The sequence below is a fragment of the Phyllostomus discolor genome, chromosome 6, assembly GCF_004126475.2.
Source record: "Phyllostomus discolor isolate MPI-MPIP mPhyDis1 chromosome 6, mPhyDis1.pri.v3, whole genome shotgun sequence".
NCBI classification, from domain to species: Eukaryota; Metazoa; Chordata; class Mammalia; order Chiroptera; family Phyllostomidae; genus Phyllostomus; species Phyllostomus discolor.
Genome location: NC_040908.2, coordinates 147,140,230 through 147,165,674, shown reverse-complemented (window position 1 = coordinate 147,165,674; position 25,445 = coordinate 147,140,230). Strand labels below are relative to the sequence as shown.

The window sequence follows — 25,445 nt, the reverse complement described above, 5'->3', positions numbered from 1 at the left end:
CGAGTCAGAGTGAGGAAGCTCAGACAAGCTAATTAAGTTATCCAAGGCGACACAGCTAGACAATGATGGACCTAGAGTTTCAATCAAAAGCCATCTAGCTGCAAAGCCTGTGTTCTTAACCACTGCCCCATCCTGCCCTTCCTCCTGGCCACCGCACAGGCAAAGGGGGAGAGTGACCTACTACACAAAACACAGGACTGCACCAAGCCAGGAGGGAGCCTGCAGAAAAAGGCACCTGGGCTGCATCTGAGAACTTCCCCTGCAGCTTGCACGAATGAGAATCCCCAGCCAACACGGGATGGCCAGATCACGCAAAGCTCCCCGAGGCAAAAATTCTCGGCTTGTTTACTGAGTCCCCCAGGCCAGGAGGGAGGGTGGTGAGCTGGGCACAAAAGCAGGATAAAGGTAAACTTTCTGCACGTGAAAACCATTCCCCCCCTCCGAGGAGCCGTGTCACACTGCATGTCACCGTCATCAAAGGGGCTGTGCGTAAACCTGAAAAACCAAACGGACCTGTCTGTAGGTGTTACTTATATCACAAGGCTACAGGTGCCTTATTTCCACTGTGCGCTGGTGCTGGGAGCGCCTGCCTTCTCTTGCCTTGAAAGCCTCCTCTTTGGACCTAGTCAGCGCTGTTGTCACGTAAGCACCTTTTCTTTTGCTCTTTCGGATGACTTGGAAGGGGTGTCAGGGCTTAGAGGCTTGGGCTGGGGCCTGGATCTGTTCGTGGCTGGTCTCCAGCTGCCAGCCCTCCTACCAGTTCCATCCGTGGTCGCAGCGCCTCCCGGGAGGTGCTCCACTAGGATTTAACAACTGCTCTCCTGAGAGGGACATTTCTGCTTCCTCGGGCTGTGTAGCCACCCTCCTCCCCCCACACCCCGCGCCCCCCTCTCCCTCGGGATCACTTAACTACGCCAAGGGGAAGCGAGAGAGAGAACGTGGGCAGGCACTCAGTTCCCCACCCTTCCTAAACCTATCTTTAGGAAGGAAAGCTAAATTTTATACCGAAAAAATATTCAGCCTCGAGGAGAACTCACCTTCTCTGGCTAAACTTCTCTCCTCCCTGGTCTGCTTATAGATCCCCCTTGATATAGGGGACATAAGCTGCCTTATTACAGGCTGAGACATTTTTTCAGGAATTCGTCTGTACATAATAGCTTTTTTTAAAAAACCATTTTACCCCCTCACACCACCTTAGTATAGAATCTTTCCAGAAAATCAATGGTTAGGGTTTTCCCACTGTAATCTCAGACCTTTTCAAAGACTGCAGTGTGCCGGGGCGGCGTATGGGGGTGGAGGGCTGGCGGCCCCCGGGGTTGGCGGGGAGGGAGTGGGGGTAGGGTTCTTGTTCATCTGCCCCCTGCTGGCAGCCCCTGGTAACACATGCTCCCTTCTGTAACTGAAGGCTGGGGACCCATCTTAGAATGTGCTAAGAATTTTACAATCTGGAACGATGTCCGAGACCATTAGGTATAACTCCCTCATTTACAGATGGGGGAACTGAGGCCTAGAAAGTTAAAGTGACTTAGAGAGGCAGCCTCGTGTCTTAGTCTAAAGACCCATGGAGAGGGGCCGTTTGCTCCGCTGAGTGAAAGCTTATTCCTGCATCCTCACGTTTTCCATGACAGTGTTTTTTGTGATTCAAGGAGTTCTCAGCAGGAGTTTCCACGGTTCGGTTGTCTTTTTTCCTCACAAGTCACCCGTGTAGCAACCTTTTAGATACAGTGATGACGACTGATTCCCCCCCCCCCCCGGAAATGAATATATGTATTGTGCCCAGTCCTCTGCACATATTACCTGATTTTATTAAATCCTCAGGTGAGTCTGAGGATTCCATGTTAAAAATCCCCATTTTAGAGATAAGGTCAGAAAGGTTCATGGATTTTTATATACCACACCTTGTCTGAAGCAACGAGTTTGGCAGGCTGAGTGGTAAGAAATGGGTCCATGTTTCGTCCCTGTGGGAACAGAGACAGGATCGAACCCTCAGTGGGTTTAATCCGAAACCAATGAGCTTTGCACTGGCCCACAGTAAACTATATGGCATTCCTTCCATGGGTCTTTGCGGCACCTTCAGAAAAACAACAAAAAAACAAACAAACTAGCAAACTCCCTACGCAAGCTCAAGGAAAATGAGGAATCATTTGGCAAGACGTCAGCAAGGCAGCTCTCGCAGCTGCCCTGGTTTCTCCCAGAAGAACAAACACTCAAGCACCCAACCCACAGTCGTTAACAGCAAGTGTTGAAATAGTCCACCGGGTTTTCCTTCATGTGTCCCTTCGTTGGGACAACCCGAGAATAGGAAATTGACCCTGCCTTGCCTGCAGGGCTTGGGACCGGGGGGACATTTTGTTGTCCCTGAAGCTTTGAAGGAGGAAAACCGTTTTTCTTCCCAATGAACTGCTCAGATGGTGAGACCAGGGAAGGTTCTTCTTGGCCCCCGTCCCCATGGTTTATATCCTGGTGGCCTGGTTCTGGCCGGTGGTGTTTTGGTGCATAAGCAGCCAATGTGTAGATGCTTAATTGGGTGAGTTTTTGGTCACATGCCCAGAGCGAAGTTGATGATCTCTGCCGGGGTCAGGAAGGAATTTTCCTCCTCTGACCAACTGGCCAAGGCTGGGTGGTTTGCTCCTTCCCCTCTCTCTGGAAGGCTGAGCACAGGTGCCTGGCTGCTCGGGCCATGGGCACCTGCAGTTGCTGCCTCTGCATCGTGCAGGGCGAGCAGCCCACAGGCCTGTGCCTCCGACTGTGTGGACCCGCCCTGGGCACACTCGGTGAGTGAGCCGGCTCGCAGAAGCGGGAGGAAGCCCCTGGAGTCATCGGGGACCTCAGCCTCCATGCCATCGCTGTCTCCCTGTGAAAGGTACCTGCAGCTAGTTTTTCTTGTGCATGGAAGGAAGTCCACCTAGATTCCCCCCTGCCTTGTGTGGCTTGTGCTTGAACCTTTCCTCTTCACGAGGCAGCTAGAATGGGGGGGTGCTGATTCTAACAGCTGTGGGGCTGTTGATGGGTCTGTGGCGACATGTGGGTCTGTGGAGGGAGGGGCCACAGTGCTTAAGGGGGCTGGCTGACCAGGCAGAGACTATCCAGGACCCACTGCAGAAAGCAGTGGGCCTAGGAGGAAAGGGAGAAGAGGAAAGTGGGTGGGCCTTTACAGAGATAAAGTTTAGCCTCTGTTGGTAGTCGTTTGATAAGCTTGCCTATCCAAAATATCCAACTATAACCAACATCCATGCATACATGCACAGGCTGGGGTGTGCCAGCCCAAGCGGGTGGGTGCCAGAAGAAAATCACGGAGCTAGGGCACGGCCTGGAGTCCACCTCGTCAGTGTGTTCATTTAGTGGGTGAGGACTTGAGGCTCGTCAGGGTGCACGAGGATAATCGTGGCTCCCAGGCCACTGCTCTTTCCATGATGACAAAGCAGCAAAGCCCAAAAATGTGTGGCTGGGATAGCAGGCTGAGTACCTTCCCTACGTATCTCCGTTTGTCCTGCCACCAGCTCTTGACCTAACCCAATGCGGCTCAACCATTTTTTCCTGATTGCCCCCACTAAGAAGCCTTTTTAGATGTTTTTTTTCCTCAGTCATCTCCCCACACCTCCCCATGAATTGTGAATACCATAGAAATTCTGCAAATTGTTAACATGTGGTAGCTCTTTGGAGGGTTGTGAAACATCTAGGAGTTTTGACCAGCTCCCCGCACCCCAGGTACCAGATTTTTTCCCTCTGGGATCAACGTCACCCCTGTTGAGAGCGAATGGGCTAACTTCATACCTGAGCCTACCTGTCGCTGGGCCTCAGTGTCCTCCCTGAGAAATGGGGCCCCAAATAGCTGTTTTTACCCACCCACCCTGTTCCACCTACATTAAAGAAATCTTAAGAGCTAAAATGTTCACTTATTGCAAGGACCCCAGAGGGCCTAAGGAGCTGAGCTACTGAATACAAAGCAGCCATTATTGCTGAGTTCTCACACCTAGAGCATGCTGGCTAAGTGGCCAAGGTCTTCTGTGGGGAGCCCGGAGTTAATAATATCCCTCTTACTGCAATAGCAAAAAAAAAAAAAAAAAAAAAAACCCTTTCTGCTGCTTGTATAAAAGACATTTTCCCAAAAAGCAAGAAATGATTACAGAAGAAAAGCAACACAGTATGCACTTGAGTGAGAGAGCCCTTTAAGAAAATTAAGTGAAAAAAAAAAGAAAAAAATTAAATGGATATACATGTCACTGGCAATAGAAAGAATTACCAGAGGGAATCAGATACAGGCAGCAGTGTGTACAAAACTAGAGAGATCACAGAGCAAGCGAGTGGGCCGTGTAAGGGGGGGAAATCCTTAAAGGAGGCAAATATCCTATTTATCAAAAATATTCCTAATTTATATTTAGCCAAATTTAATTTACTGATCGACTTTTGAGAGCTGTTTGTCAGGCCTAGATGAGGGAGCACTCTCTCTCCTACTGCGGTGTTCTGTTTCGGGAGAATTTCTAAGGGATGTTGGAGACCTGGGGGCAGTTTTCTACTTTCCTCCTTGTGGTGTCCGCCTCTCCTTTCTCTGAGCCCAAGGTGAAGGTCACGGCAGAGGTCTGCCCTCCTCTCCCTTGCTTTTCTGCGCCTCGGGCCCAGAAGGGCAGGGGGCATCTTCGCCTTGAATTCTCACTGGGGGGAACTTCCCTGATGTGGATTCCAGGAGGTGGGGGGGGGGGCTCTAGGCTCCAGGGGCCCTTCCCTTTCTCATAACCCCCCACCCCCGTCCTTCTGCATCCCGCCTCTCGCTCTGGGTATAAAACCAGTCAATCCGTGGGAAAATCAGAGTCCTAACGCAGGCAGCCTTGACCTCTGTTTGATACAGCTCCCAGGGGTAGATCCGTGAACACGATAATCCGCCCGGAGGGTTAACCCTGTGCGAGCAGCGGGAAGGAGGTTGGGGGTGGGGGGGGGAGGTCTGGACGGCTCAGACTAGGTGCCTACGTGGGAGAACGTGAATTCGGTTGTTCCCCTAGGTCAGGAGCACCGTTGTCATGGACACTGGACAGTGGTGATGACACATCGGTGGGTGACATGACTATGTTTTTAGACAGGGAAGCCGATGGGCCGAGAGTGAGAAAACTTAATGCTACATACAGTATGACATTGCCACCAAGTGGCTCCGTGACCTTAATCGAGTTACACAAATTCCCTGGGCCTCACCTTTCTGGCCTCTAGGATGACGGCGTGAGGGAGGAAGAGACGGGACTAGTTCAGTGCTTTCCAACACTCGGCACTCACGCCGCTCGTGAAACACACCCGAGGTGACTCTGGTCCAGGGTAGGCAAACTCCCACTTAATGGGTCAGAGAGTCAAGATCTTAGGATTCGCAGGCCACAGACAAGACCGAGAATATGATGCAGCTACCTACATAACCGTTTAATACATAACCATTTAACAATGTAAAATCATTTTTAGTTGCAGGCCATTCAGACACAGGCGGTGAGCTGGATTGGACCTGTAGGCTGTAGTTTGCTAACCCTCTGGTTCAGGTGGGGCATGGATGAACAGTTTTTATTTAAGTGCTTTTGCCTCCATTTTTATGCGCATTTAAAAAAATACCGACTTTTCCTTTATAGTGGTGATATGAAGTTTTCCTTTTAAAAGTGTATTTATGTTCACACCAAAAGGAAGTTGATTTTTCTGAACGTGTTGCATAATTCATCATGCTAGGTAGGCAAACGACTGAAGTTGAAGAACACCAGACTAGATGATTGACAAGCTCCTGACCACCTTAAAATTCCAGGCGCTTAACAGCCCCGGGCCCAGAATCGAGCCTTCGCGCTGGCACGGACAGCGGTGTGGTCTTGGGCTGCTGTGTCCCTTTAGCAAATGGGGAACCACCCTGTCTCCTCAGCGTTACTTTGGTGATGAGAAGAGAAGCTGGGAAGACGATTTTTCTAATCTGCCAAGTGTGAATTGTGGGAATGTGGGAAGGCACTTGAAAGACGAGACTGATGGGCAAGAATGCACGAGCGTGGGGGCCTCGCCTGGGCCACTCGCCGTCCCCGACAGTGTCCCACTCACCAGCGTGAGCAGGGACGAGGGCACAGCTGTCAGGGTTGTGACACCTTAAACACCCAGACCTGAGCTGTCACCCAAACTCACCCCAGACATGTGGGGCTCGGGGCGCATTACCTGGCATGTCCGGGTGTCCACCCCTCACCTGTTAAGCAGAACCACCGCCAGGACCTGTCTCAGAGTGCTCGCTCTGAATCGGCCATGAAGGATGGGTGTAAAGTACCGAAGCGCTCAGCATGGAGTCCAAGGTGCCTCACTAAGTGTGTATTACAGTTGTCACGGGGCCTCGCGCTTTTATCCAAAGCCCTGGGCTGAGTGTGCTGCCGAATCCACAGTTCTTCAGGCATTCGGGAGGCTGTACAGTCAGTGTGCATACAGCAAAATACAGACCACCCCTCTCTAGGCGTTTCTGCTAGTGCTGCTTAAATGCGTTGAGATTCCTGCAGTATATCACATGAATATTCATCAAGTAGAATTAATAAGACTGTAACTATAGTTACAAGACTGTGTAATTATATATAGTTTATATGTCTATGTATAGTATATAGTTTATACATAATCTATATATGTATATGTATAGTATCTTCTTCATATTCATATAGATGTAGCATTTATAGAACAGTATATAACACCATATAATATCTACTCAGAGCTGTGTTTTGCTGGGAAACAAGTTCACACCAAAGACACACACACACACACTTGGTTTCAGAGCTCTCAGATCTCAGAATTGCAGATCCGGGTTCGTGGGGACGCTCACTGATAGCAGCTCTTGCCCTGTTCCCAGAAGCGCGTTGTTAGGCATTATAAGCCAGAGTTCAGAGGTCAAGTGTGAGTGAATAGGAAAAGTAATGAGAGAGGCAGTATTAGATAACAAAAGCCCCCCAGCCTCAAACTTCAGTTTTGCCACTTGCTGGCCATGTTATGTGGGCAATTGTCTCAACCCTTCTGCCTCAGTTGCCTCATCTGTGAAATGGGGATAGATGTGCAAACCTGACGGGATGTGACGAGGATTAATTAATGTCATCACACAAAGCACTTAGCAGGGGGCCTGGCTCTGAGGAGGCTGCCTGTTTATAAGTATTCGCTGTCATGTTAAAACCATGGTGGCCTGCAAGGGGTCCCGCAGTGTGGCTCCCAGGAGTCACGGGCCTCCTCACAGTCTCTCCCTCCTCTGCAGGGTGATGTTGGACTCGGTGACACACAGCACCTTCCTGCCCAGCACGTCCTTCTGCGACCCTCTGATGTCGTGGACTGATCTGTTCAGCAGCGAAGAGTATTACCCCGCCTTCGAACATCAGACAGGTGCGTACACCTGGAGAAGCCCGTCTGAGCTGGGATGAGCTTTGGGCTGAAAGTGGTGCTGGCCTCGGGCAGGGAACATGGCCATGCTTGGGGCCTGATAATGCCAGCTGTCACCAGTGTCCAGGGCAGAGGGCCAGGGGAGGCCTGGGTGGGAGGAAGGGCCGCTTGTGGAGATACAAAAACACTGGAAGCCTCACCCCAACCTCCCCACCTCTGTGGCCTTAGGGGACTCTGCTAAGCTCCCTGAGCCTCATTTTGCTCTCAAGTAAAGTGCAGGTGACAAGGCCAATCTCTTAGACTTATTATATTGAAACAAAGTAGTGGAAAGAAACTCTTAGCCCAGAGCCTAGTATGCTGATTGCTCCATCTCCCTGGTTTTAGCTAACATTTGCTGAATACCAACTAGGCACCAGACCCTGTGCCCAGCACCCATCTCATCCTCAGAGAGGCCCTGTGAGAAACAAGCAATTATGATTCCCACTTTAGAGATGAAGAAACTGAGGCATGGGAGGTTCAGTGATTCGCCCAATGTCTCCGGTTAGCTAAGTTTCACGCAAGTTGACTTGAGCACCTGGACTCTTAACTGTCCCATGTGGCCAGCTTGTAAATGGCAGGGAGCTGGATTATGGACACTAATATTGTTGTTATTCTCTGAGATTCTGTCTCCTGATGCCTAAAGCAGGGATGACGAGAGTTACTGTAAGGACTAAGGGAGCCAGAGTGTGCAAAACGCATAGCCTGGCACGAGCAAGTGTTCAGCAAGTATGAGCCTCCCCCCGTGACCCCCCAGGCTGCCCTCCCTGCCCTTCCTCCTCTCTGGGCCAAGTTTTCTCCACCTGAGAAGTAGGCGTGGGGCCTTGTACAAACCCCATGCCAAAGGGAGGTCGGCTGAGTGTTGCCCCAGAAACCCTCAGAGGACCTCTGTCCCCAGGTGCTTGGGTGACTGCACATCACAGCAAACTTGGCTGACTGCAGCAAGGCAGGTGCACAGCCTGCGGGGAAGGCAGTGATGCAATTAATGGCTAATCAAGCTGTCACTCCTCAGAGAGCCTTAACCCTGTGCAGTCTGGCCCGGCAGGTCCACACTCAGGGTCAGGAGACAGGGTCGGGAGGCAGCACTCCCTGAGGGAGGAGTCCAGGAGAGGCCAGCCTCCAAGGATGCTGCGATAGGTCCACCACCACAAGGAAGCCCCTGACCCCGGGCCAGACGCCGGGGTGGGGGCCTGCACAGACAGACGTGAGGCCCTTACCTACAGAATTCAGTCCTGCACCCACTCCCAGCCCCACCCGCATGCACATACACGCACACATGACAGCTTGCACCCTCGTCTGACGGATCCAGGTAATTGCATTTGAACCTGATTCATTCGGATGCATATTACAATTCTCCTCTGGGCCTAGGAAGCACTTCATTTCCCAGAAACGTGATCAGAAATGTGTTTGACTTTCTCACCTCCAAAACAAAGGCTTCCACATCCCATCTCGTCCTGGTGTGTTGCACCATGGTGGCCCAGCTCCTGGTCCTTCTCTCCACCTATGTGTCTCCCAGACCTGCCATCCTGGGAGCCCTGTCCCCCTGCCTATTCTGCAGGGTGGCGGTTGGAGTCGTGGTGGGAGCGGATAGCCCCACGGCCCACCCCATGCAGTGTCTCAGGCCTAGGAGAAGCAGCTTCTGTAGTCCTTAAAAGCTCACCCTTTGGAGCCAGGCATCCTAAATGCAAAGTCTAGCTTTGACACCATTAATCTCTCATGCCTCAGGTTTCCCATCTGTGAAATGGAGATGGTAAGAAGGCCTAGTGAAATGTCTGGGACACGGTCAGGCACGTAACAAGCGTCCACAGGTGTTTAAGAATGAAGGACTCATTTCAGTTAGGGAAGGTGAAAAAGTTCTGGAGACGGGCAATGGCTATGGCTGCACAACAGTGTGAATGTCCCTAATGGGACTGAACTGTACACTTAAAACGTGTTAAAATAGTAAATTTCATTTTATGTATTTTTCACCACAGTTTTTAAAAAATGAAGAATTGACCTAGGTGACCACCGGTAGGATTGCCAATGTGGCTTAAACCCAGTCCTCTTAGGTATAAAGACACAGCTTTCCCCTGTCTGAAGCCTCCTCATTTCCATCAGTGTGATGAGGGGTTGGATCAGGTCATCTCTAGGGTCCCTTCCAGATGCCTCTCTGATTCCTGCATCAGGCAATATCACAGATGTAGCCTTCTTTCTCCATCCCACCAAGGCATGAGGCCGATGGAAATGACTTTGACCTGCCACCTGGGCCTCTGGGTTTCAGTTGAGTGTCTCTGTCCTCCTACAGATCGAAGCTGGGTGGTACCAGTGGGCACCTGGCACTGAGTGAGCCTCCTAGGCTCTGGCTGTCCTCAGAGCCCCGCCTGTGGGAGGACAGCCCAGAGGTGCCTTCTGTCTTTTTCTTACCCAGAGAGAAGACACGTAGGTCTGAGTGTCTGCAGAAACCCCCACTGAGAGGGATGTGTCAGGAGACAGCCAGGTTCCCCTCTGGACACTGCTCTGCTAACTTTGTGGGCTCAGTGGTCAGCAGGCTCTGGGACGCCACTCCTGCCTCATGGGAAATTCCCTCTTGAATTCAGGGTTGTCCCAGCAGCAGCTTCTGGTTACAGTCTGGGTTCAAGGGCTAGCTCTACCACTTACCAGCCCCATGACCTTGGGCAGGTTTCATGTAACACCACTGAGATATACCTTCCCTGGTTGGATTGGGACCTGCCTCCTACAGCTAGGAGGTCTGAAGGTCCACCTATCAAGTCGGGAGCGAAGCATCGGGTGCTTAGTAGGTGCTCGCCATAGCCAGAAACAGCTGATGACTGCCAGGTAATGGGAAAACAGCTTTCTCTCTCCTCTCTTCATCTTTCATGTTGGACAAAAGCAACACAGGCCTCAACCTTTCCAATTCAGAATTTTTAGCAGCTTAGATACCAAAGGGAGAGAGAGGGAGAAAGAAATGAAGTGTCGCCCTGGCCAGGTGGCTAAGGTGGTTGAAGCATCATCCTATACGCTAAAATATTGCGGGTTCAATGCCCCTAGTCCGGGCGCACACAGGAGGCAACCCATCGATGTTTCTCTCATACCCATGATTCTCTCTCTGTCCCCATCTCTCTTTTCTCTCCCTTCCCCTTTCTCTAAAATCAACGGACATATCCTCAGGGAGGATTTAAAAAAGAAAGAAATGAAGTGCCCACTAGACAAATGATGGCTATAAGAGGGCAGGGAGGAATAACCACGCAGCCCACTTAGGAAGCCCAGCCAGTTTCACAGCCTTTCACAATGGCTCCAGCAGGGGGCAGCTGAATTGATGCTGACACGTGGCCGCACAGGTGACCTGCTCTTTGAGGCAGGGCCTCTGGTGTGGCTGCATCACAGGCTGGGGACTGGATGGTCAGATTGCAAACTACTCAAGAATTTCGTTAATTCACCCTGGCCCTCCCTTTGGCTCTTAAAATAATTACAAATACTGGGGGAAATGCATCAAAGGGAGGCTGCATATATTTTATAAGCATATGGTATTTATAAAAGACCATTTCTCCAATCAAGTTCCAGTAGCCAAACATCTAACGAGTCGTGAAGTATCCTGGCCTCACCCCTACTTTCTGGAGCTCTGTTCTCAACCTACACACACCCCCACCCTGCTTGCCAAGGGGGCCACGACCCCTCTGCTTTGGAATCTCCTTTATACTTTGCAGTGGAGGCGTCTAGGTTAGGCAGTTTTCAGGGGTCCTGGGAGGTCCCTTGGAAACCTGGAGTGACCGTTGAGAAGGCCAGCCTTGAGCTCCGTCCTGTCCGTCTGCACCCCCAAGCAAGGCTCCTGTACTTTCATTCTGAAAGCAGCGCTGCATAGTGGTTGTCAAGGCTTGGCTGCCAGAGCTGGGGGATACCTCTGTGACCTTCTCTTAGCTCTGCCGCTTACTCCCTTGAAAACGGACTTCACCCTTCGGTGCCTTCCTTTCTTCACTTTGTAAAATGGGTGGCGTGATCTAGGGCCTCCTAGCACTGTGTTGAGGACAGCATGAGAAAACTCCAAATGCAGCAGTCACTGGCACATACTAAGCACTCAAAAATGCTAGCTATTCTCACACATGGGACATTTTATTTGAAGAAAGAATTTTGAAAAAAAAAGTGCATAGCCCACCATCTTGGGTATGAACATCCAGGCCATCAGGGAGAGAGGCATTTGGGTCCCGTGTGGGCTTACCCGAGAAAGATTCACGGGCTGGGTATAGAAGTTTGAGAGCACATGCAAAACGAAGAGTTAGGATTTCTACATCCAAAGCAGGTACATAAGCAGGAAATCGCTGGAAAGGCTGAGGTGAGCCCTGTGGCAGCAGTCACATCCCAGGACACCCCCAAGGACAGAGCTCAGGTTTGCCACCCCTGGCCTGTCCTGCCCAAGCCTGAGCCTTCTGGACAGCTGTGGCCCCGGGGCCGCTCAGGGCTGGTGCTCTGGGCTGCTTCCTAACTCCACATGGCCCCCAGGCACAGCCCTTGCTGCTACCCAGCCATCCCTCCTTGCTGTTTCTCCATCCAGTTTCCGACACTGCCCAGGCTTGTTTCTTTATTTCCATCTCCTTGTCTAGATCGTTCCACAGTCTTGGAAGGGAAGCCAAGAAGGGCTGTTGGATGGGGCTAGACCGGCTCCGGGAGGAAACCTGGAAGCAGTTTATCATTTCAGGTTTCCCCTCATAAAGCCCTGCCTTTCAGGGACAAAGCCACAATTGATGGTGCCCGCACTGCCCAGTTCACTCTCCGGTTGCCCAGGGCAAAAAACTTCCCAACTCCCTATGCTAATAAATCATGCTAATTACGGTCCCGCTGTCCAACGCGGGCCTCCTCCGATCCAGACTCTCTGTCTCCCTTTTCCTGATCCCAGGGCTCCCTTGGGTGGGTTGTCCTTCAGCTAGCCTGAGGCCCCTGCAGGGAAGGTGTCATTTCCCTGAGGATGACGGTAGTCCCCCAAACAGGACTAATAACACATCATGTAGCGAAAGCTCACTATTGTCCAGATAACTGAGCTGAGTTCTTAAATTCATCATTTCTGTTCCTTTTTCACAGCAAACTTCCTAAGAAGTAGGCACTATTATTATTCCTCTTTTAGAGATGAAGGAAGCTGAGGCCCAGAGTTGTTGGGAAACTTCACTAAGATTGCACAGCTAATAAGTTGAAGAGCTAGGACTATAAATCAGGGAGGCCTGTCTCCACAGCCCAAGCTCAGTTACTCCACACAGTCCTACAACTCCCATTGGAAGGTCCCTCCCTCTCTGATCAGTTGACGGGGAGCCCAGAGTGGAGGATGGGAGCAAGGGTTTGGCAGGTTCCTGTGGCTTCACAGACTTCCCCACCCATGCTCCCCGATCGGCAGAGGAGAAGGGTCAAGTTCTCCTGCAGAGGATCGAGGGACATAAGTCAAATCTCTAAGCTCACACCACTTCTGCAATCCACAGATTTTGCATTCTGCTGCATATCTATTTTGTTGTATTTTTTAAAAAGTCGACATCTTTCCCCAAATTCTTGCTGCAAGTTGAGGCTCCAGAAAAATAAACAGTGTTGGTTCCAAAATCTCTGGATAAGAAGGGCTTCAGGGCAGCCATCCAGTTGGAAGGAATGGTGAGGGGACTTGCCGGAACTCTTTCAAGCACTCTGCACAGGCTGAGAACAGATCAGGCGTCCGTAACAAAAAACGGAGGCGAGGGCTGAGTGGACCCCGTCTCTGGCGTCTCCACTGAGGCTGCACTGAGGCTTCCTCACTCCCGTCACCTGCTGTCCACTCTGGGCACATGGCCCTGGCCCTTCCACCCCATGGCCAGTGTAAAATGAACATTTTATGAAGTCACACAGACTCACCTGTGTCCCCACATTTTCCACAGCATTGGCCACCTTGCTCATGCTAGCAATACAAGGGCAAATTAGCGTGGCTAATAATATAATATCCTTATTTTTTGTAAAGGAAATTAAACCCAAGACTCTGGAAGGGAACAAAGGTGCTGGCCTACATACACACAGGGGAGAAAGGGAGGGAGGGAGAGAGACTGGGGAGACAGAGGGAGAGAGAGAGAGAGAACATGTTTGGGAGTATTTGAGGGAATGCAATTAAAGTAGTGGTTTGGGTAACCCCAGTGTTAACAAGCATGAGTGGGTGGTATTTAATGAGCATTTACTACGTGCCTGACCCTGTTCTAAGTGCTTTCCATGTTTTGACTCCCTGAATCCTTCCAGGAGCACAGGGAAGGAGGTCCCATTATTCCTATTTTACAGATGAGTCCCACAAAGGCAGGGCCCCTAAGTGTGAGACCACATACCTTTTTAGCCTTTAGGGGGAACCCGAAGGGCAGGAGCCCTGGCTGCACGTTCTGCAGCAGGGAGTGCCAAGCTTCCTGCGGAGCCACGAAGGGGAAGCCAGCCAGTCCCTTCACCTCGACTCCCAGCAAAGCAATGCTGCGTTTTTCCAAATAACTTTTAGTTTGAAGAAAACACTATTCAACTAAAAAAAAATTAAACTCTTAGCATGCCCACTCTAAACAATAATCTCAAAGGAGACAACTGCATAAAAGCACGTGAAGTTCTCCATCCCAAAGTGATTTCCAGGAGGACCAGCCTACAAGAGGCTTTTAACCGGCCTTCAGAGTGCTTTGTAAAAATGAAGTTACTTGCCAGCACTTACAAATCACCAGGTTTTACCTAACACTCTGGACCTGGCAGCACAGGGCCCACCTTCCCACATGGCCATGGCCAAGTGGACTTGGGCGGCAACTGTCCGCTTGGCATGAACTTGGCTCCTCGGTTCTTCCTCCCAGTGCAGCTGGCCCTTCATTGGGTGTCCTGACCCACTTCTGACTTCAAAACGGCTGACAAGCCTGCCACCCAGTAGTGGCCTGTGGAGATTAGGGTTCAGCCCGCCAGGCACTGAAGGCCACCCGTCTCCAACCAGGGGAGTACGCAGAAGGGCCTCGCACCTCAGCTTCTCCAAAAAGTGTAGGTTACTTTAGGAATGGTAGATGCATTAAGGGAAACGCTTTGTTTTTCCAGATGTCACAACTGATGAAAGATAACATATTCTCTTAGTGTATCACCATTTTTTTTTTGGCCCTGAGTTCATGTCTTCCAGGTAGTGAAGGGGTCTTCTTCGGGTCCTTCACCAGGGCTGCAAATACTGTCATCATCGGTCTCTCCACCCTTTTCTGATTTGTCAAACCTGCCTTCATCCAGGTCATTTTTAGTCAGTCTTTAAGATGTGCGTCCGACTTGGTCCCCCTCAACCAAGAAGAGGGATATGATGCAAAATCGCCACACCCAAGGAGGGGAGAGCGGGTTACTGACCAGCTCTGCGGCTTTATTTGAGCCCCATCACCTCCCAGAACCTCAATGTCCCCACCTGTAGTGTGTAAATAATAATTACCAGTTGTCTGGCCGGTCGGTTACCCTCACTGAGTGTTCCCGGCGGGCAAGGCTGCGCTCCGAGCACTTCTGACCCTGCGTGAGCAACGCAGAGGGGGCCCCGTGTCCTGGAGCTCCAGGTCCAGACAGGGAGCGGGAGCGAGGCGGGTGTGCATCCTAACGAGAAGGGCACCTCCGGGAGGGGAAGCCTCTGGGAGTGGAGCGTGAGCTACGTACAGTCTCAGGGATGAGCAGGAAGGAGTTACAAAAAGGCGGATGGGGACCTCGTGCTAAGCCAAGCAAGGGAAGACACAGGGCCAGGAGGCCATGCTGAGGGAGCCACAGGGGATGAAGCAGACCTTCCCCAGCTCCGTCAGCCTCGCCTCTGTGGCCCTCGCTATTGCAAGGATAGGACCCCGGAGACACGCCGCCACCCAGAAGCGCCCAGGTCCCTGACAACAGGCGTTTCCTCTCAGCTCCGAGGGTTGCTGGAAGGACTCCCCTGGTGAGGAAAGCCCACCGTGCTAAGCTCTGTCCCTGGCCTCCCTCCAGGGGCCGGAGCCACACACAAAGCCTGCTCTGTGGGCAGGATCCAAAGGAGAGCGCAGAGGAGAAGGCAGCCTGTGCCAGCAGCACCTCCCCAGTGTCGGGGCCCACCCCCACCCCACGAAGGCGTTTCTCTGAATCCTTCAGGCCCTCTCGGCTTCCAGAAACAGCATGGCCCTCTTCAGGTGCCAAGGAAAATAACGAGGGGGTGGAAGTGCAGAGGAGAGTGGGGTTGGAGACCTGGAGAAACCTTTCTGTGACAAGAAATAAGCCGTGTCCTCCAACGGCAGGGCACCGATAGCCATCTGTGCCAGGTCTCAGCTCGGGGCCCAGGGTGGAAGAATTTCAAGGCTCATAAACATCTCTCATCAGAATGCTGGGGCCCTTCTCAGGTTTACTTGATCAGAAATCAGCAGATAAAAGCACACACCAGACTCGGGAATGGCCACATTATTTTCCCAGGAAACCCTGCTGGTCACCAGGTGCCCCCACGGGCCGGTGGGCTGACCCCAGCCAGCGGCCAGTGAGCCAGGAGAGGCAATTCCCCACGTGGCCTCCTGCTCTCCCCACCCACCAGGCGGAGGCAGTGACATCAGCCTCCACCATCCTGGCACAATATCGGCCCTTTGCTCCACGTGCATATAGAATTCAGATTAAAACCTTAATATAAATTAAAACAAATCTATTAAGCGTGACTGTCCCTCAATCCCCTCTAGGGGAGGAAAATAAATTTCTTGAAGGGCTCTGAGTTTCAGGGTGAGCTTCAGTTTTCCACTTTTGAACTAGCCCAGTCATACCCCCGTTGGGAGGGTTGGAGGTACTTGGGAAACTGACAAGGGGATCTTGGGGAGCGGTGCACCCAAGGGGGTGGAGAACCCATCCCCGGCCTAGGACGGGAAGCTCCACACTCCACTGGGGACATGGCAGCACAGGCAGCATTTCAAGGGGGAGTCAGAATGGCCTCGTTGCCCTTTGCTATGGAGACTGACTCACGAGTAGCCCTGCCTGTCTGCACACAGCCTGAGCCCGCCAGCTCTCTGCCTTTCCCCTCAGGCTTTCTTGTTCCCTCTCACTCTCCCACTGGCTCTGCCTCTCTCTCCATGTTGCATCTCTTCTGTGTGCTAAGCCTCGGAGGACCAATGTGATGGAATGGGAAGAGTAATGGCTTTCACATTCAGACTGGGGTTCAAGTCCCAGCTCCGCCACACGCTGGCTATGGGATCTTAGGCAAGTCCTCCATGACTCAGGATCTTCATCCGTGACCTCCCAGGGCACAGAGGCCAAACCTCTCATTTACCATGAATCCTTCACACACAGTTCTTTGCTTTGCGTAGAGTAGGTATTCAATGATAATCTCAATAACAGCGTAAAGTCTTCCTGGTTCTGTTCTAAGTACTTGTGTATATGTTAACTCATTCAATCTACAGAACAACTCTACAACATAGGTGCTATCATTATCCCCATGTTACCAGCAAGGAACAGAAGCTCATTTATTGAATGGATGAACGTGAATGAGCACCGTGGCAGCTGGAGGAACTGTGTATGTCCAAGAGCCTGATGTGGCCCCTCACCTCTTCCATATCCTGCATCTGCCACCCTTCCCGCTTCTCCTGGCACTGGGGCAGGGTGCTAAGCACCCAGTCTGGGCCCCAGGGCAGGCATGTCTACTTCCCAGCCTTCCCGAGAGGGTGGCACCCACCTCTCCTGGGGTGCGAACAGAGTTCCTCCAGAGCGAAGGGAAGGGGCAGTGGTCTCAGGATAGAAACTCTTCAAAACAGCTCCCAAACCATAAAAAAGACGATACAACCAACCCCACCACTCCCCCACCCCCAAGCCCTGTTGGACCGTGGGCAGTGTCTCTGCAGCCCACAGCCCTTGACGCACGATGGCCAGAGACAGTGCACAAAGTGACTAGTGACAGAAACCAGTGGCTAGTGCAACTGTCCCTAAGGGCAGAGGGAATCAAACCAGCTTGGAAATGGTGCCTGGCACACAGTAGCCATTTCGTAACTATGGAACTGACTGATCGTTTTCTGTGTACCACACTGCCTGAAAACGTTACCTCCAAACTGCATGACAGCCCTGTGTGCTGGACACATCATCCCCATTTTACAGATGAGGATGCTGAGGCTTACATTTCTGTGGGCCTGGCCCAAGTGGCAAGCAGCAGAAGCAGGATTTGAACCCAGACTCGTCAGGCTCCAGAGTCTGTGCCCTCACCACCGCGTTGTCTGAAATTGAACCACCAAAGGGCCTTGTTCTCTCCTCCTCCACTAATTCTTCTTTCTAGGCACCAGGTCGCTCCCAAGCCATGACTGGGTTTCCCACCCCTGTCACTCCCTCTCCTGCCCTAAAGTTTACCCATAGGATCCAGTCCCTTCTGATTTTTACTGCAGGACAGAAGGTGACCTGGGCCCCAGCAGAACACCTCGGGGCTGGGGCCCCTTTCAGCTCACTGGACAAGGGACGAGGGTGTTAGCATAAGCAGGGCCTCCTTCAGAAGGCCTGCCAAAGGCGTCCCCAGGGGGCACCGCGCCTGACTTCTCTCTCCTCTGCGGCAGCGTGCGACTCCTACTGGACGTCCGTCCACCCTGAGTACTGGACTAAGCGGCATGTCTGGGAATGGCTGCAGTTCTGCTGCGACCAGTACAAGCTGGACACCAGCTGCATCTCTTTCTGCCACTTCAACGTCAGCGGCCTGCAGCTGTGCAGCATGACCCAGGAGGAGTTCATCGAGGCGGCCGGCGTCTGTGGGGAGTACCTGTACTTCATCCTCCAGAACATCCGCTCCCAAGGTCGGTGTCCGGGTGGGGGGGCCTGGCCTCTGGGGGATGGGACCCAGATCAGGGCCAAATGACCTCGTCAGGTCCTCCCCTGCCGTGGGATTCCCACAGCAAAATGTCACTCACCGGAACTTTCCGTTAACCAAAATCCCCTGTGAATCAAAACTTCTTGCTAGAACTGGAGACTGTAGGTAAAAGGAAAGTAAGTTGAGTACATTTTTAAAAAGAAAAGAAAAACTAAAACAAAAAAGCATTTAGGAAGCAGGCTGATACAACAAAAATAATGCGTTATGTTCATAAAGATTGGCAACTACAGAGGATGAATCCCAAAAGGTTTCCGTTTGACCTTTCGTTAAGCAGAAAGAAAAGGAAATTAACTAGACCCTTTTCTTTCCCACTGCCAGACGAGTCAGACTGGCATTTTATCTCATCACATTCCTGATGGTCAAGGACCAGACAGTCCGAAGCTGGCTCTATTGGCATGACTTAACACTTCCGCCCACTCTGCAAGAGTAGAATGTTGGACAGGTTTATCAAACCTGGAAAGGTTTTTTGAAGCCATATGAGTCTGTATCCCCATGTCTCAGATAAAGGATTGGAGGTCCCAATGGTTATATGACTTCTCCAAGGTCACGCAACAAACAGGGCCAGGTCACAGAAAGTCAGTACAAGGCAAGGGCTTTGAGATCAGAAAGACCAGTGTTCCAACCCTGGTTCCAGCACCTCAGAGCCATAGGACCTCCCTGAATCTCCACTGCCTCATCTGTACGATGGGTTGATACACACGTCCCAGGCTTCTACACAGGCATCGGTGAAATATTACCTGGCACAGCGATAGGGACACACGGGCAGTGAAAGGCAGCTATTCTTATCACCGTGAATGTAACCAAGAGGGAGACATTGTTAAAAATAAAGGAAACAGCCCTGGCCGGTGTAGCGGAGGGGATTGAGCACAGGCCTGCAAACCAAAGGGTCACCAGTTCGATTCCCAGTCAGGGCACATGCCTGGGTTACAGGCCAGGTCTCCAGCTGGGGGCGTGTGAGAGGCAACCGCACATTGATGTTTCTCTCCCTCTCTTTCACCTCGCCTTCCCCTCTCTCTAAAACTAAATAAATGAAATATTAAAAAAAATAAAACAAGGAGATTGTCACCTCTCAGGGGTGGCTTCATGGTGGTCCCATATAAGCCGGGTGGTCTCCAAGATCCCTTCTGAAATAAAACTACCCCACGGCAGGGAACTATCACTCTCTGTCTCCCTAGCGTCTCCCTCCTGGCCTGGCCAGGGGAAACCAGGATTGCATGACATGAGTTGTACATTTCTTTTTTTCCCTCCCAGGTTACTCCCTGTTTAATGATGCTGAAGAGACCAAGGCCACCATCAAAGACTGTAAGTAGCCAAGTTCAAGCTGCCCAATGCTCTGTGGAGGCTGCTGTTGAGCATGGGGGCTCGATCACTTTTTAAGGACCACACTGAAAGGGCGATGGTCTGAAGCAATCCCAGACTAGGAGAAGGGAGCAGTACTGGGAGAACGGAGGGGAGAGAGCCTCGGGCTTGGGTCTATGATTTCTTAGCCTATCCCAGACTCAGCTTCCCTACCTATAATATGGTGCGTGAGTTCCAGAAACAATGCCTACAAAGTGCCTGGCACGATGTGCCAGCAGCACAGATGCTCCAAATGCTGGTATCCGTTGGCAATAGTAGCCATCATTACTTACCCTCAGAGGCCTGGTGGTTCAGAGTGTCTACAAAGTATGTGCACTCTCTGAGCAGATCCGGTTTGTGATTACAAGGTGATGGAGGACCTCACTCGATCATTCTGAAAATGAACCCTCACTGTTTTGCTTTTGCAGATAGAGAAGGTTTAGGGAGGGTAACTTTGGAGCTTTCATGTTTTTTGAAAGATGATGATAATGGTTGCTGTCAGTTACTGAGCCCCACGCAAAGGCTCCGGCCTGTGGGCCAGGATGGGGGTCCTGGGCAGACTCCTTGTCCCCCTCACTTCAGCTCATTCGTCTGCAAAAAGAAGGCAGGGCACGTGGTCACTCCCTGGAGAGGTGCAAGCTGAGGGCCAGGTGGGCGGATGGTTTCTAATGATGTATTTTTCTGTCTCCGTACATCCCAAGCAATCACCTGAGGATTCAGATTAGCTGGTTGATGAAGGATTGTATACTCAGAGCTTTAGTGCAGGAAGACAGGTCTGTGAGCCACGTGGGCTAAAGCAGGTGCCCTGTGCCCCCCCCAGAGCCCGGGTCCCCCACAGACAAGGCCCCCACAGAGCTGCCTGGCTCTGGTGGAATCCCTTTTCATCCACTGGCAGCATGGGGTGGGGGTGGGGGTGCAAACCCCAGCTTTCACCACCCAGCCCAACCTAGGCAAAGCTCCTAGAAGAACTGAGCCCACCAAAGCTCGCAGGCTGTTCCTGAGTCTGAGGCCCAAGGCTGGAGCCCAGGGCAGGCACTTGCTGTGTTTCCTAAGCAGCAGTGAGTTTGATCTGACTAACCCTCTCCCAGGGGTCCGTGTCTCCGCCCATAAATGGGCATCTATTTGTTAGCCTGCCTTCCTCATGGCATAGGAGGATGATGAGCTAGGACAGGATACTGTGTCCCGTAAGTTCTTTAACTGAATATATTCCTAGCCACAATTAGAGTCAGTATAATAGTAATAATAATAATAGCAACCAGCATGTATTGAGTGCTTACTGTGAGCCAGGCCCTGTGCTAGAATCTGCATAGATACTACCTTTTTCTATGACCCTGTAGGACAAGTCCTAGTACCATAGCCTTTTTATGGGGGTAGAAACGAAAGCGTAGAGGTTAAGGTAACAAGGTTGGGTGACAAACAACCCGATGTGTCCAAATCTGAAGCCCTGAATTGCTTTGCTTCCCTCATCCATATCTTTCTTTCTCCTTCCGTTCATTCATTCATTCATTCATTCAACAAACATCTATTGAATACCTACTGTGTGCCAGGCCCAGAGCTAGGCACTGGTCTCTTTGCTTTTGCTTATGTTCCTTCCAGTCTGTTCTCCAGACACTAGCCAGAGAGATGTTCTTAGAATGTGAATTCGGCTAAACTCCAAAGTTTTCACTTTACTCTTAGAATAAACTCCCAAGTTCTGCAAAGAAGGCCTTCCCTGACCTGCCGGCAGCCCGCTACCCCAGTGCCATCCCCACTACTCTCTCCTGGGCACTCCGCACACCTGCCTCGACAGTCCTCTCTCTGAGCGTGGCCTGGCACGTGCGGGAACGCTCTCTCCCTCCTTCCCACGTGCTCCTTCACATCTTTGTCTCTCAGAGTAAATGTTTCCTTTTCACAAGGTCCTCCCAGGCCGCCCTATCTAAAGTAGGTACTTCTCCTCCATCCAATGTCGTTTTCCTCATAACGTGTAAATCCATGGCCGACTTGTTGGTTTCGTTTGTTTTCACCTGGCTATGTGTCCTTAAACCCCACACGATCAGGGGATCGAGTCTGTGTTGCTGGCTCTTGTACCCCCAGCACGGAGCCCAGGACCTGGCACAGAGTCGGTCCCCAGTGTTGAATACAGACCCTCCTGAAGGACAAACACTGAGGCTTAGGCATCTTTTCACCTCCCACCCACTAATCACCCAGAGTGCCCAGCACAGTGTCTTCTACCACAAAGGTGTTCACTTAATATCTGTTCATTTGGGTGCCATTCGAAGTCCAAATGCGGCCTCTAGATCCCCTCCTACTGCTGGAAATCATTCTGTTTCAGATGCTGATTCGAGTTGCTTGAAAACAGCTGGCATCAAAAGTCAAGACTGTCACAGTCATAGCCGAACAAGTAAGTGTAGAGACACCACTTTTCAGCTCTAACTTCTTCCCAGCGTTCATGAGACAGAGTGCTCTGCTTTCATAAGCTTTGAACCTGAATGTTTACGTGGGGCCAGTTTTTTCCCAAAGAAGGCAGGAAAGAAACTGACCGTGCTTTGGGTACATGTTATCCAGCTCACATTTCTTTCTTTTTCACTTGGAAATGGTACTGTAAGAATGAAAATGAGGAAGTAATGTCTTCACCATGTCGAATAAAGGTTTATTTGTGCTGGTCGACTGGGGGGTCCTTCTCACCGAGGCACTTGGGGACAGCAGTAGAGAAGGCACGATGAGTCAGCAATTCTGTTGGCCTTTCCCTGAACTGGGACCCACCCAGCGCAGAACCAGCCTGCTGGGCTCGGTTCTAGCCGCTGGATAGGTATTGAATCATAATCCTCTAACCTCTGCTATGAAGTAGGATCTCCTGTTGTCTCATTTCACAGACGACTAGAGAGACTATGATCACAGAGCCAGGAAGAGGTGAACTCACGACCCACTCTCAGGCAGTGGGACTCCAGAACCAGTCTTAACCACAAGATAGTGGAACGAGAGACGTACCAGCTATTCATGAAAAATATGATTGTAATATTGGTCCAGCCAGACAATTGTGGGTGTAGGATCTTAATGCAACCACGGTGCCCATCAGAAAGACAAATGAAAAAATTTGTCGATGGTCGTTTCGTTAATTCCATCAGAACTAGCCCATGGCTGCACAGAGCACGGGAAAGTCTGTGAACCAGTGTCGCTAGTCGGGGGCAGCGTTGTGTCCCTGGGCGTGCATTTCGTAATGGCTCTACTGCAGGGCAGACGCCTCACAGCTCGGTGAGGGTCCGAGGACAGCAGTCCGTCCTAACGACGGACCATAACCCCACAGAGCAGCACAGCTCATGGGTGAATGAGCAGTTGTACACCTCTTCTCTTAAAACTAAAAACAAACAAAAAAAATGACATAACTTTCCTTCCTTCAAAGGCCTCCAAAGTTCTCATCTATGGGAATTTGTGCGTGACCTGCTTCTGTCTCCCGAAGAAAACTGCGGTATTCTGGAATGGGAAGACCGGGAACAAGGCATCTTTCGGGTGGTGAAATCAGAAGCCCTGGCAAAGATGTGGGGACAGAGGAAGAAAAACGACAGGATGACGTATGAGAAGCTGAGCCGAGCCCTGAGGTGAGTTAATGGCACGAAAGGCCACAAGCCCTCAGGCACGGTCGTATAGAATGCCACCCCCCCCCCCCCCCCCCAGCACATTCAATTGTATTTGCAGCTTTTTTTTTCTTGATAATTGAAAGGCCATGAGACACTTGGGTTCTTAGTTACAGGCGGGATTATGGGTTGTAAGTGGACACGCCGTCCTTTCCGCTCTTGGCAGTGTTCCCCGGGGATTGCTGTGAATCCGGGCCATGGAGCGCATGCACACACACACACACACACACACACACCCAGAGCACGTTTTGAACTGAACGTGGTGAGGTTCCGTCTGCAAGATGTCTGGGAAAGGTTTATGTGTAAGTTGATCACAGGGTGTGGAAATACCAGGGTAACCAAAGGCCAGCCTTCTCACCCGAGAGGAACGGGATCTGTTGTTTTTCTGGGGTGCAAACCCTCCCCGCGCCTCTCTCCTCTGCTGTCTTTCGCAGATACTACTATAAAACGGGAATTCTGGAGCGGGTCGACCGGAGGCTAGTGTACAAGTTTGGGAAAAACGCACACGGGTGGCAGGAGGACAGGCTATGACCGGCTCCGTCGTCTGCTCACGCTGTGGATTTCTGCCTTTTCAAACAAGCTGATTGCAATAGACAGTTGAAAGTCTTGGTTTTCATTTCTTTTTTTTTTAAACCTGCAAACGTCCTGATAAAATGTCTCCACATCTCATCTTACATTTGGGTTCAGAGTTGTTGTTGTCTACTTCGGGGTGATGGCAGCAACCCTTAAGAAGTTCTCTTTTCTTTAACCCAAGGGAAGGAGGGGGTGATCTTTCGTGGTACCTTGGGCACCCGTGACTTCCCTGCTCGGGAGGGGCAGAGCCACAGTAGCCAGTGCAGCTCAGAGAAAAATGACCCAGTTCTGCCTTCAGACTCAACCAGCGCTCCTATCCCCAAAGCTCAAAAGTGTCCACTCATTTAACCGTGGCAACTCACACAAAAAAAAAAAGCGTTAAGTTTGTAGTTAATGTAATAGGAAGGGGTGAAATGTAAGACAAACATTCAGTAGATTCTAAATCGCTCAAGTCAAAATCTACAGAAAAGCTTCTTAATTAGTGAAAGAGCTAAGCCATCAAGCTCGTACATTACTGGATTTAGCATCATAGGTGAATAGTAAGTTTCTTCACCAGAACCTCTCTGTGGCCACTGAGCAAAACTCCCACAGCCATCCTTCCAGAGTAACACACTTAAAATTAGACACATTCTTAATTCCTGCTGAGCTTATCCCCCCTCTTCTCCTCCTGGTGGGGGCATCAGATAGTCAAGGACACTTGTACCAGTTTCCAAGTCACTGCTGTTTCTATGACTCCAGATGTCAATGCAATAAAATCGTAATTCGTTGACTCTGTCCATGGCCAAGATGTTAATCCTGTGTGGAACTGGGCATGTCCTGTCGACTCTGTGATGGCCAATTAAATGATGAGTCCCTCATCCTGTCTTCCTACCTGATGTGTGTGCAAGCTCCAGAACACACCATTTCCTTGATAAAAATAGCGACAGTGAATCTACACCACCAAATGTTCACGGGTTCAAGTCTGCACTGACATTTCTCATGGGTCCCTGGCAGGTAAGCCATTAGTGACCTACAGCGAGGTGGGCTGCCCGGGACTTCTCTTTCACCAGAGCAGGAAGCTTCATTGGCGAGGCACTGAACCACACACAGTACTGGCTAACGACCTCCATGCTCCGAGTTCAACTTCAAAAGTAACTGGTTTTTAAAAAAAATGTGAATTACTGTAAAATAATCTATTTTTGGATTCATGTGTTTTCCAAGTGGATATAGTTTATAAACAATGTGAATAAAATATTTAACATGTCAAACGGTCTCCATGTTATTAAATTCAGCAAGGCATTCCCAGCAAAGCAGACAACCTAAACCCTTTGGTGACCCTTCCGTTCTTTAGCTTTAGGAGCTGGAGATTCTCAAAGCGCCCAAAAGATGCAAGAAATATAGAGAATAATCCTACTGCCACCTTTACATCATAAGACAGCGGCTCCCCTCAAAAAAGAAATGCACGGGCCAGTGGGGCCCAAATATATGTCTCTGTTTGGTGCACACATACACAAAAATTTCACTTGTTGTTTTGAGGTTTTGTGTTGTGTCTTACTGTGAATTAGTTGCCTTGTTTAAAAATCAGCTTCCTAAAAAAATCAGATCTGGAAACGCTAGTCTCTCAGTTCCTGCAGCGAAGCAGAAGCTGTGCCTTTGGGCAGAGCCTCTAGTCACCGCTTCCCACCGCCTTCCAGATGGTCAGGTTCGTTCTTGCACTGCTGTGGTCTCATACATCCAGAAAGCTTGTACGTTCTGAATTTGGGACCCCTGTCCTGGCCACC

At 50.9% G+C, this 25,445-nt stretch overlaps 1 protein-coding gene across 3 annotated transcripts; it reads left to right on the top strand.

The window, feature by feature from the left end:
* Window positions 1-490: 490 nt before the first annotated feature.
* On the top strand, window positions 491-24,827 carry ELF5 (E74 like ETS transcription factor 5). Of its 3 annotated transcripts, none has more exons than XM_028514260.2 (7): window positions 491-642; window positions 7,223-7,347; window positions 17,856-18,089; window positions 19,415-19,465; window positions 21,813-21,881; window positions 22,881-23,076; window positions 23,547-23,667. In XM_028514260.2, the coding sequence occupies exons 2-7, from the start codon at window positions 7,227-7,229 to the stop codon at window positions 23,641-23,643; spliced, it is 768 nt and encodes a 255-aa protein (XP_028370061.1). In that variant the 5' UTR covers window positions 491-642; window positions 7,223-7,226; the 3' UTR covers window positions 23,644-23,667. The 3 variants fall into 3 exon arrangements, with proteins under 3 accessions (XP_028370061.1, XP_035885115.1, XP_035885114.1); XM_036029222.1 differs by lacking the exon at window positions 491-642 and adding an exon at window positions 2,641-2,774; XM_036029221.1 differs by lacking the exon at window positions 491-642 and adding an exon at window positions 2,845-2,863 and having other exon boundaries at window positions 23,547-24,827.
* The last annotated feature ends 618 nt before the right edge of the window (window positions 24,828-25,445 follow it).